The 12,963-nt window shown below is 36.4% G+C and overlaps 1 protein-coding gene across 3 annotated transcripts in view; it reads left to right on the forward strand.

Annotated features, from left to right (window-relative positions):
- The window catches only part of lmo7a (LIM domain 7a), a 43,033-nt gene that overhangs the window by 10,919 nt on the left and 19,151 nt on the right, over nucleotides 1–12,963 (forward strand). For 2 of the 3 annotated variants that reach the window (XM_059500073.1, XM_059500074.1), the window contains exons 5-9: nucleotides 8,361–8,391; nucleotides 9,511–9,624; nucleotides 10,222–10,417; nucleotides 11,778–12,018; nucleotides 12,510–12,779. In XM_059500073.1, the coding sequence (XP_059356056.1) occupies nucleotides 8,361–8,391; nucleotides 9,511–9,624; nucleotides 10,222–10,417; nucleotides 11,778–12,018; nucleotides 12,510–12,779 (852 nt within the window). The remainder of the gene's footprint in view (nucleotides 1–8,360; nucleotides 8,392–9,510; nucleotides 9,625–10,221; nucleotides 10,418–11,777; nucleotides 12,019–12,509; nucleotides 12,780–12,963) is intronic. The other variant, XM_059500075.1, reaches the window with a different exon arrangement.

The following is a 12,963-nucleotide window of genomic DNA, read 5'->3' on the forward strand; positions in this document are numbered from 1 at the left end:
AAACAACAGAATCACCCTCATCAGTGAAGCATAAACTCTCACAATCGCTGAATCAGAAGCTGACAGTTGGCTTGTGAATGGGTAAATCCGAGATAAAGAGAGATTAAGGACTTTTTGCATGTGTGCTGTGGGTGAATTTGCCACTCGCAGGTGTTTATGTCATGTGCAAGCTGCAATCATGCTATATTGTTGTAGTTTCAGTGTTTTGGCTCAGCCCATACCTGTGACCAGGGTGGAAAAATATGGCATGTTGATCAACCTGTTCATATTCTCACAGGTGTGTCTTGTATGGTTACGTCGTGAGATCTGTCAGTCCAGCTCTGACATGTTCATCAACACAAAAGCACTCTGATATTTGCAAACAAAACCACTAAGAAGTACTGGGCTATTATATTTTACATGTCACTTAAATAAACTAGAACATTTGTAATTCAGGTTCAAATCAAAGGTTCACAAATATAATAATTCTGTTATCATTTACAGGTGCATCTCAATGAATTAGAATGTCGTGGAAACTCAAATTGTGAAACTCGTGTATTAAATAAATTCAGTGCACACAGACTGAAGTAGTTTAAGTTTTTGATACTTTTAATTATGGTGATTTTGGCTCACATTTAACAAAAACCTCAACAAATTTGATGAATATGGTGACATGCCAATAAGCTAATCAACTCAATACACCTGCAAATGTTTCCTGAGCCTTCAAAATGGTCTCTCAGTTTGGTTCACTAGGCTACACAATCATGGGGAAGACTGCTGATCTGACAGTTGTCCAGAAGACAATTATTGACACCCCTTCACAAGGAGGGTAAGCCACAAACATTCATTGCCAAAGAAGCTGTCTGTTCACAGAGTGCTGTATCCAAGCATGTTAACAGAAAGTTGAGTGGAAGGAAAAAGTGTGGAAGAAAAAGATGCCCAACCAACCGAGAGAACTGCAGCCTTATGAGGATTGTCAAGCAAAATCGATTCAAGAATTTGAGTGAACTTCACAAGTAATGGACTGAGGCTGGGGTCAAAGCATCAAGAGCCACCACACACAGACGTGTAAAGGAATTTGGCTACAGTTGTCGTATTCCTCTTGTTAAGCCACTCCTGAACCACAGACAACATCAGAGGTGTCTTACCTGGGCTAAGGAGAAGAAGAACTGGACTGTTGCCCAGTGGTCCAAAGTCCTCTTTTCAGATGAGAGCAAGTTTTGTATTTCATTTGGAAACCAAGGTCCTAGAGTCTGGAGGAAGGGTGGAGAAGCTCATAGCCCAAGTTGCTTGAAGTCAAGTGTTAAGTTTCCACAGTCTGTGATTATTTGGGGTGCAATGACCATGATGTTGGTGTGTTCGACTGACCAGCAAACTCACCAGACCTGAACCCCATAGAGAATGCATGGGGTATTGTCAAGAGGAAAATGAGAAACAAGAGACCAAAATATGCAGATGAGCTGAAGGCCACTGTCAGAGAAACCTGGGCTTCCATACCACCTCAGCAGTGCCACAAACTGATCACCTCCATGCCACGCCAAATTGAGGCAGTAGTTAAAGCAAAAGGAGCCCCTACCAAGTATTGAGTACATGTACAGTAAATTAACGTACTTTCCAGAAGGCCAACAATTCACTAAAAAAAATGTATTGGTCTTATGAAGTATTCTAATTTGTTGTGAATTGGTAGGTTTTTGTTAAATGTGAGCCAAAATCATCACAATTAAAGAACCAAAAACTTTAACTACTTCAGTATGTGTTTCACAATTTGAGTTGAATATCTGAAATAAATGAACTTTTCCACAACGTTCTAATTTATTGAGATGCACCTGTATATACCCTCATGTCATTCCAATCCTGAATTTGTCTTCCATTGAAGAAAAAAGGAGAAATTTTGAATAATGTGCTGGTCGCAGTTACTGTGGATGGGAACTTTGAAACTTTAAAAAAGGAAGTAAAGGACCAAAAATTATAATAATAGTAGTTTGCTTGACTTGTACGCCATGTTCATTATTCGTTAGAATATTTGTAATTATTTCTATTAATTATGCAAATTACTTCAGTGTGTTTTATAAGAATTAAAAAATCCCAACATCCCTTTGTTTAATACCAATGTAATTTGAAAGAGATTTATATACATTTCCTGTTTTAATTTAATTTTAGTTCAAATTTCAGCTTTTTTGTTTTTGTGATTTTGATTAATATATATATTTTTTTTCTTATACTTCATGCAGTTACAATGAATAATAACTAAAGCTTTCCAGTTTCAAAAAGTAAGTAAAGGACCATACAAGTATAATAAAAGTAGTTTGCTTGACTTGTGTGCTATTTTCCAAGTCACAATGAAAACTAGATCAGTTCAGTTTGTAAATGAATCATTCAGAGTCAGACCGCTTTTATGACTAGATTCATCAGTTTCACCAAAATGATTCATTCATGAATTGGAAAACACTACTACTCCTGTAAGCTCTTACAAATTGTCATGAACCTGGCAACGAAAATGTTGAATGTCAAGTTTTTCAGTGAATAACGACTTGAGTTTGGTCTGGTCCTCATATAAACTCATTATATGACCTCAGAAGATTTAGAATGAAATACACCATACAAGTCACAGTCTGAACCGCATTAATCATAATTTTTGTTGTTGTTGTCATTTTGGAGCTCAGCGGCTTCAGTTCTCATTCACTTTAATAAATTAAAAAAAGAGTTCTAACGATATTAAGCAAGATGAAAAAACAACATGAAAGTTTTTATTTTTGTGTCCACTATTCAGTGGATTGTCTGCAACTGATTTTCATCTTGTTCCTGTGTTTTCTCACAGTTGATCCTTTTGTGTACGTACTGCTTCATTTGACTAAGGTGTGTTCAGCTCTGGCTTGAACTAGTCAAGCACAAATTATTGGTGCGTTTGGACGATTTTAACCTATCAAAGCCATATCACGTCACATCCAAATTAGTAATGATTCAAATATGAAAAGTCAGCCTGCCCATATTGATAAGACTGCTTTGAATATGACAAGGGAGGGAGGGAGAGCTGGAAATTTCTGCCTGTCGTGTCATTGTTACTTCAGCTGAAGTGAAAGCGCCGTCAGACGCTGAGATTAAACAAAGCAAGCCTTGCTGCATGAAGGTTACCATGCCACACCCTCACTGCCATGCCAACCGTACAGAGGCTCTGATTAAACAGGACTCGCCAATCCCTATAGGCTATCATTATAATCACTTACTCCACTTGTTAAAGTCTGAGGGTGTGGGTGAGGGTTTATCTGTGTCCACTGACAGGCATTTGTCGGACGGGTTCCAGGGGTCCTAATTTTAGAATTGAAAGGTCAATTTTTGACACTAGACGAAGTGCAGCAGTGATATGATTCCTGACTGTTGCTTTTTATAGTTCTCCTTCATTCTCCTGGTGTAACTTTACATCTTCAGGAACATGTTTACTTGATTAACTCGTTAATGGCTGTTTTGGCTTGTATTCTCTGTTGTGGGTTTGTGTAGGCTGCGCAGTTTGCATATACTAACTGTAAGCTGGTCAAGAATTAGACTCGACCACTGCACTGCAGTCCTGCTGTGATATATAAAAGTTTTTTTTACCCGACCCTTGCCAAATCATTCGAGCAAATGCCATGCATTTTTCATGTTCTGAAGCCATACATTGTTTGTGCCACTTTTGCTTCAATGCTTTTTCATTGAATGCTAATACAGATGGCAGTAAACATTCTGCAATGTGAGGGCATAATTTGTACGCTACATTTAAGTTCTCTGATCTCTCACATTGATCTGAGGTTTACAGCCCTTGTGGAGTTTGACGCCGAATGTTCTCAGTCACACAGAAGGCAACGTGAGGAGATATTGCAGCTTATTACCGACAGGGTTGAGATAAGCAGGGCCTGCATTCATCATTACTCATCGGCCCATGAAAAGCAAGTGTCTCAGAGAGGTAAACAACTCTGGGTCATCTGTCCCTCAGGCAGCCTCTTCCAGCACGACAGCTGCTCATTTCATGGCCTGTTTCAGTCTGCTAATAAACACCATCAATATTTACTGACATGCTAATACAACTTCATTATTCATTTGAATATTCTAAATGATTTATATTAATTCTGCAAATTACACCAGTCACTAGTGTGTTTTATAAGTTTTAGGTTTTTTTATGCCAACATCCCTTTGTTTAGTACCAGTGTAATTTGAAACATGGTTTAATTTTCATTTTAGTTCAAATTTATTTTTTTTAATAGTTTTTTTTTTATTATTTTTTAATTTATTTATTTTAGTTTGAGTTATTTTAGTTCTTAACTAAATAAAATCTTAACTATGACTAGTGGCGGTTCAGAAGGCTTCATCACTTGTCACTGTAGTTTTGTGAACTTTGTCTCTGCGTTTTATCATTGTTTCATCCAGTGAACGTGTTGCCATGTTACTAGTGATTACATAAAGTTAATGATAAAGAATTATATCTCCTCCTACATTCCAGTAGTTTATACAGTTTTGGAGTTGATAAAACCTCACTTTTTGCCTTCAGACAGTGCTAATAATAATGGACAATCATCAGTTATTGACTTCAAGAGGAGTCATACTGTACATAGCTTCAAATAAGAGAGCCAAATTAATAAAAAAAGAAATATGATCAAAAATGCTTTGGCTTCATGTAATTTTGTATCTGTCTCAGAGGTTTAACAGGAGTAATACAGTGTGGCATCAACAATATTATTTTTATTTACCGCCGATATCATCATCTCATGCTCCAGTGCCGAACTGATTCCCAGATAAATGACTTCTCTTCTTTATATGCAGATGGTTTATTTGAGGTTGGCTGCTGTTGAATGTTAAATTACTTTTTATTAGATTTAAATATACTACCGTTCAAAGGTTTAGTGTCACCATATATTTTGTTAAACAATTAACACATTTATTCAGCAAGACTGAAAATGCTGTTCTTGTTACACTTTAATTTATCAATTAAGCAAAACAGCTGTTGTCAACATCGATAATAATACATTTTTATTTTTATCAAATAAATACAGCCTTGGTGAGCAAAGAGGACTTCAAAACATAAAAAAATAAATAAATAAATTTATACTAACCCCAAAGTTTTGATGGTTTAACTCCATTTAGAACGGTAAATAAGTACTTTTGGTGCACTTTTGCATGCTGAAAGTTTAAATGCTCCACTGTTGATTCGCATTGTGAACTCTGAAGATTTTCATTATAAGAGTTCTGGGAGGTTATTTTGTTATTTTCTCAATGGTGTGCGGTACTGGATGGCATCTGTGGTGTCTGTGACATGAACAGTGGTACATTGTGAATTACTCAATTGTCCACACAGACAAACAAGAGCTGTGTTTGTTCGACACGCTCAGCAGGCTAGTGAAAATTATATCTTTACAATCTTTACTTGTGGATTATAGCTGTTGATTCGGATAAGGATGTATCAAGTCTTTTGGGAGGCATTAAAGCATTCACAGCTGACCTCCATTGAAATGTTTATGTTGTATCATAGGGATGTGAGTGAAGACTTTATAAAAAGTAAAGAAAGATTGATGTAATCTGACACGACTTATTATAAGCATTTGTTCATAAAACCAGGAACATTCTTTACCCGCTGAATGTTACTGAACTGGGCTGTGAGGTCTTAATATCCCAACTATGCACACACACCCTCTAGTATTAGGCTTTGTAAATAAGGGGTGTTGATGTGTCATGAACCTGCCAGACCATTGTCACTGTGTCATTTTATTGTGTTGCCCAAAAGGGACTGGCAGGACTTTACCACATTTTTATGGGCATGAATCATTTCGATATTAAAGACGGATGTACGACTTGAAAATTCCAGAAATATGCCTTGGATATTGTGTAACTGAGGGCTGGACTTTGTCCATGTGTAAGTATTTTAGATTATGCGTAGGCAATATTCTATCTCTATTATAGACTGTACTGCTTGTCTTTTTGAGCCTCTGTGGTTTAGACATTGTTTAGAGTGAAACTGCATAGTATCATTTAGAAACTTCTATTGTGTTCTACTTTGACATGACACAATAATCACAGAAATGGTTTGGTTTCTCAAGAGAGAGAGAGACATTCTAAATGTCTATGTGACTTTCCCACGGACTAGTACAGCACTTGTTTATGACACTTACTGTATCTTCAGGCCCTAAAACTACCAGAAAAAAGCAGCTTTTGATAATGTAACTTAGATTCTGAGTTCATTACACACAAATATTATAGAATGCAGCAGATAAATGTTTTCTTTTGTAGCAATTTAACAGTGCAAGCATGACTATTTTCTCACAAACAGTCATTATTGCAAACAACATTTTTCTTTTGTCTTGGGAACAGACGGGGGATTATAAGCAATTTGACGCAGTCTTGTACTTGTTTAGACACATTAGTTCAAAGCGTTTAAAGTCTGTTGTGTGAAAAGAGACCCCATTGAAAGGCATTTGTCTCTGATTATGTCTGACAGTGTTTTGAGTAGAAAAATGAGCTGTTGCAATTGGAATGTTCCAGCCACAGTTCTCTTACTAAATGATGGAGAATTAAGAGTGGCATGAGCGGCTGTTAAACACCAGTGCCACTGCTTTTATTTTTAACATAACCCAGTGTTCACAACTTAAAGGGGTATTTCACCCCAAAAAGTCAATATTTGAAAGTGAATTTTTAATAAATATAATGGCCACTCTTTTCAATATTGCGAGTTAGAACAGAAGCTGTCAAGCTCCAAAAAAAAAAAAAAAAAGAATAAATAAATAAATATGTGCTTTATTTGCATATCTTGCAAGTGTTGCTGTCTACTCTTATGATGCATTTTATTGATTTATGGCGTGTTTGGATTCTTTTTCATGTTTGAAAAATTCAGTAATTGTAATTACAAGGAAAAGAGGACCAGTACAAATGTTTCCAAAAAAAATCTTCATCAGAATAAAGTCATATGTGTTCAAGACAACATGAGAATGAATAAATGATGACACAGAATTGTCTTTTTTTGTTTTTTGCTGTTATCAGATTGGATCAGAAATGCTGATTGAGCTTTCCCTTTCAAGATCAGTGCCTCCCTTCTCCGTTAGATAAGATCTTTGATCTTTTTTTTACCTTATAGGATTTTCTGATAAATAAATACCTCATATTCATGTGAGTGAACAGCTGATCACATGAAACCAAAATACACCCTTGAGCTTCTATCTTTTCTTACTCCAACAAAGAGTCCTTTGGCTTTTTCAGCCCTCATAAATTATTATTATGGTAGGTAAAAAGCGTTTAAGGCAGAATGTTCTTGCCATTTTTTTTTTCCCAGCAGCTTTGTAAATGTGGACTTTGTTCCGATGTCAGGCACATACTTTTTTTTCTCTTAGATCTTTTATTGGAGCAATAAATTGTTGCTATCGGGAGCAGTGAACGCCTTCATTCAGCAAGTTGAACATGTCATGCAGGTTCACCAGCTTGAAAAACACACAGGTCGCTGACTAGCAGAATCGCTCTGCGACCTCTCAGCTGTTGAGCACTGTAGCTTGTGTCACAAATCTTGCATCATGGCTGTCACAGCTAAAATGTGTTGCATTGACTTTGAGAGTGTATTGTTAGTACTGTAAGAATGTGCTCTGTTGTGTCAGGTTGGTATGTACCTACAGTGCAGGTCCTCCCAGTGTCATTAAATACTCTGGGAACTCCAAATACTAAAGTGCACGGTCCAGACATTGTTTAATCTATACCTAGGGAAATTGATGTTATTTTGTGTTTTATATCTATGTTATTTCATGTTAAGGCATAGGCTAAAAGTTGCAGGGAAACCAAGTCAAAGTTTAGCTAGTAAGCGTGGGACCTCCAATTCAGAGAGCAAATGGCTGAAGTATTATATAATCTCCTTGGTCAAAACATAGGAGTGCCATCAAAATACCTAAGTTGCACACACACACACAGCAACAGGATGTCAAGGATCCTGAGTTCAAAATTCCATTGACGTTTTACATAGAGGAATTTGGTATTTTTATTGTGATCTTATTTGGTCTTCACCTTGAGTGACAGTGTTCATAAACACAAGAAAGGTGACATAAAAGTAGAACATACGCAGTACACATAATGTGTCTTATTGTTGTTTTATTATGTTTGCATTTCTGTCGCATTTCAGACATAAAAAATATACTGTTGATTTAGAATGAAGCTAGTTTTAGTAGGGTTATTTAGCTTTTGTTCATCTTGTTGTTTGAGTGAATGTGTTTTCAGTGTGTATCCTTTTGTATAGAGCTGCCGGGAGCTGGCTTGATGGGATTGTGCTTTCACCTTCTAGCTCATTCACCAGGGCACACAGAGACCCAAAACATGCCCACTGTTTTTTATTGTGTTTTTCCCAGGCTGTGAGTGATTAACCAAACACCTCTCCTCCTCTACAGGCACCAGGAGAGCAGCAGGAGGCTCAAAAATGTAAGTGCTAATGCTGAGTTCTTTGATTTGGGTTGCTCATGTTTATCTCCTAATTTGATCATTTGAAATATGCTGTGAGTTTTAGGAATCTGGCTTCATTTCTGCAGTGTCAATTAAAATCCTCACTTTGCAGCTTCCATATTGTGGTTTGTGGTTGTCTGTTTATCTCTTAAATAGCTCAGTGGCCGTATATTATAGTACTATTTCAAGAGGCTTTATCTAAAACTCAAGTATGCTGCTCAAGACATCCCTCACCTCTCTTGAAAACAAATGCAGTGGCCCAAAGGGGGCTTAAACCACCTTTAATAAAGTGGAAATGTCTGAACAAAATATGCAGGCTATATAGTGCTATATAGATTTCTATTTATTTCAAGTGATAAAGTAAAGTACCACTTAAAAGTCTCAGGTCTGTATGCTTTTTTTATTATTTATTTATTTATTTATTTTATCTTATCTTTTTGAAAGAAGTCAAGGTTGCATTTATTTGAACCCAAAAAAAAAAATGTAATCTTTTAAAATAAAACAGCTTTTTTCTATTTGAATATATTTACAAATTTAATTTATTCCTGTGTTGGCAAAGCTGAATTTTCATCCGTTACTCCAGTCTTCAGTGTCACATGATTCTTCGGAAATCATTCTAATATTCTGATTTGGTGCTCAAGAAACCTTTATCATTATCTTTTTTTTTTCTTCTAAAGAACAGCATTTATTTAAAACAGATTTTTTTGTATCAATGTAAAAGTCTTCACTGTCACTTTTTTATTAATTAAAATAAATAAATAAAAACATAAGGATCCCAGACTTTTTAATAGTATAGTGTATATTCTTTCAAATTTGAACAAAAATATTTAAACACTTTGTCAAACATCAGTTAACTTTATATATGCATTAAATCTAACATTAGAGTAATTTGATAAATGGCAAAAAAAAAGTGTAAAAAGTGTCCTAATATTTGTTGGGACAGGGTATATAATGGCTTTTAATCTTGCAATGTGATTTAACTAGTTCCTTTTGACATCTCAGCATGCAGCCAAAGATGAAGTAGCTTTGGATTTTATCACTGAATCATATCTTTGTTGCAGTGTGTTCTAATACAGTTTTGTTGATTTTGTTTCCTAGGTTCTGATCACCATATACTGGTTGGGCAGAAAGACGCATGCTGATCCTTTTTATAATGGACCTTACCTAAAACTAAAGGCTTTCGAGGGATTACTTGGCAAAGCACTATATAAGGTGAGATATGTACTGACATTATGCAGTATTTGAGTGTAGTATTTACTTATAGATGTTAAATTGTAGTGCTTGAATACCGTGGATTCTTCTAGACTAGCTTACCATGTAAATCTCATTTCATATCAATTTTGGTATTTAAAATATCTAGCTAAGAAAGCAGCAGACTGGTCTCATGGTTTACCTAAATATTAAGGAACAGTGAGCCAATAGCAATTAATTGCTTTGATACTGACTTTTACATATGGGGAAAAAAAATATTTGAATATAAATAGAATTTTACAGTGCTTATTATGTTATTATAGAAGTGCCATCAAAATCATTTTGTCATTGAACCTGCCATTTCAGTTTAAACCATAAAGCATATTTCAGTTATTGTAGTCAGAAATAGGCATGCAGATATTCTTGTTAATACACTTCAATATCAGAACAGAGTTTAAATACTTTGAAGTACATGATCAGCTTCATTGGCATTGACAGCAGATTCTCATGAGCAAGACTGTGTTTATGCACTGATGGAGGCTGTATGCTGTGTTTGTTGTTTGTGTTTTTCCCTTGTGCACACTGTTTGCTGGTCCCTCACACCCTTGTGCTCAACAGACACTAGAGGATTGCACATCACTGCAGGGCAGTGTGCGAAACAGCTCTTATAGAGATAGCTGGTACTCAGAGAAAGAAGAGCTCTTCCCACTCCGAGCCGGACACAGGAGAGAAGACTCTCTAGACAGCCTCGACTCACTGGGCTCCAGAACTTACAGCACATCCTCAGACGCTACACTCAAAGGAAGCAGCGAGGGTAAGGCTCTTCAGTCTCTTAAGTCTCTCTTGTGTGTTCTAACTTGACTTTGAGGCAGTCAGAGATGAGAAGTTGCATGAAAAGTGAAGTTTGGTCTTTCAGTTTGTGTCTTTTTGAACACACACACATTGAAAAAAACTCAAACAGAGCAAAGAACAAAGTAAAATAAGCTTTGAAGTGAAACAGAAAATTAAACCTTTTCTTGAGATGTGTATATTTTAATAATAAACTCTTGCGTATCTAAACATCTGCTTGGTGCCCTCTAGTGGTGTATGGATGAAACCATTTGAAGCTTTTGTCATGAGCTATATTCAGCCTATATTTTGCTGACTGGGACAATGTTTGATGAAAAGTGCAAACTTCCATTCATTCATACTCTTCTACATGCTTGCATTTCAGGGGCATTATCAGCTTTCTACTCTGTCATGGTCTCATGGGCTCAATAGAAGCTCATGAAGAAGGTGCTGATGTAATTAGCAGCTGATATAATTAGTGTTCTGGGATTTATACATGTTCACTACAGTGAGACATTTTTTTTCTTTTTCCCCACTGACCTGTCAATGAGTCAGTCGCTTCCCACTGCCATGTTTACTACACAGAAGTATGTGCATGAGTGCACTACAAAAAAAAAAAGGTTGTCTTGTCTATATTTGGACGATGAATATATATTCGGAGAATTCTACCATTTAAAAATTAGAGATTTCTGAAAAAAGTTTCAGGCTTAGCAAGGCTGCATTTATTTAATCAAAAATACAGTAAAGACAACAATTTTGTGAGATAATATTACAACGTAAAATAATTGTTTACTATTTTTAAATGTAACTTATTCCTGTGATGGCAATGTTTTCAGCAGCCATTGCTCCAGTCTTCAGTGTCAAAAGATTATTTTGAAACCATTCTAATATTATTACAAATAAAAATGAGTGTACTGCTTAATATTTTTGTGTAAACATGATTTTTTTTCAAATAGAAAGTTCACAAGGACAGCATCTATTCGAAATATACTTTCCTTTCATCCGTTTAATGGATCTTTTTTTCTATATATATATATAACTATGTACTTTGTCTAGATCAAATTTTGTCATCAAAAAATAGTAAAACATGAATTCAGCTGCATTCTGTGGACTATCCACCATATCCCAGAAAAACAACTTCATAAATACACTAAAAGAAAATCAGAAAATTCATAAAAATTATTCCGTTACTTTCTGTAAGTGTTAGTTTTAGGGTTATGGGTTAGAAAACATTAGTTCAGTATAAAAACAATAAAAGTCCTACCAGGACAGGAAAACAATCATGGTTGCATGTGTGTGTGTGTGTTTATACCTCACACTTCTGGGTGTGTGTGCTGTTTCTCCAGGTTGTGGAAGTGACCCTGAAGCAGATCTGAGCTTCATGATGTCAGAAAATAAAGAATACCGCCGTTCACTGGTCATAGCACCTAAGGCCACCACTCAGTACAATCAGTTCCTGCCAACAAAGGACAAGCAGTCAGGCTACGTTCCAGCACCATTACGCAAGAAGCGTGGAGAGCGAAATGACGACAACAGAAGAAGCTGGGCTAGCCCTTTGTACACAGAAGATGATGGCACTTTTACAAGGTAATGCAAGTCTACACTTTACAGATCATAGGGGGTTTTCAATGGATGGCTTATATTCACCTAGTCTGATGAAAGGTGACCAAGGATATATGATGTTATCCAGAACATGTTTTCTGCAAGAAAAATGTTTTCTACAAGTTTGGTCTTTCTCTAAGGAGGCCATAAGATAGAAAATTCACAAATTTCTATCCTTGACAGCAATGACATTAAAATGAGAGTAAAAACTTTCTTTAGTCTGCAGCTTCACAGATTTTTTTTCCAGAAAAAAAAAAATTAAATCCCCTTGAATTTTAAAAGAACTCAACAATGTCCTCACAGTGTGCTCTGAAATCTGCAATCAAAATATTTGAAAGTGAACTTTTGGTCCTACACTTTATATAGATTTAGTATCATTACATTCCTCCTTTGTTGGTTTGTCTTTGCCGGTGCTTATTTTTCCAACTGTATCTTGGCATTGTGCTTTTGTGACCATCACTGGCGGTCCGTCCCAGTCATGAGAGGGCAGGTTCAGACCCTTCATCTATCTCCGCTCACCCCTCTTTGGCCTATCAGTATGAGAGCAGTGATTCGGATGCAGACCGACCGGATCCCGACGTGGTTCTAGATGACCTCGCTAGCCGTAGATTTCACAGCCCCTCCCCTGTCGCTCCAACCAACTTTGCCTTACCCATGAGCCACCTGGAGGCAACTGCTGTCCCATGTACTACCAGGTCACAGGTGGCTGTCAGTAATGTGTCCCGGCAGACACTGACCCATCTCAGGTCAGAACTGGTGCATCTGTTTGTCATTTTATCAGTGCCAACTGTGGGATTCGTTGCTGTGATGTCTTTATTTCGCTTGATTTTCAATCTATAGTGTGGACTTTTTGAAACATTTGTTTTCAGTGTTTGCCTTTTATTTGGTTTGCTGTGTTTGTTAATCATGGATGGTTTGATGTGCATTGAT

This window comes from Carassius carassius, chromosome 19 (assembly GCF_963082965.1).
Source record: "Carassius carassius chromosome 19, fCarCar2.1, whole genome shotgun sequence".
NCBI classification, from domain to species: Eukaryota; Metazoa; Chordata; class Actinopteri; order Cypriniformes; family Cyprinidae; genus Carassius; species Carassius carassius.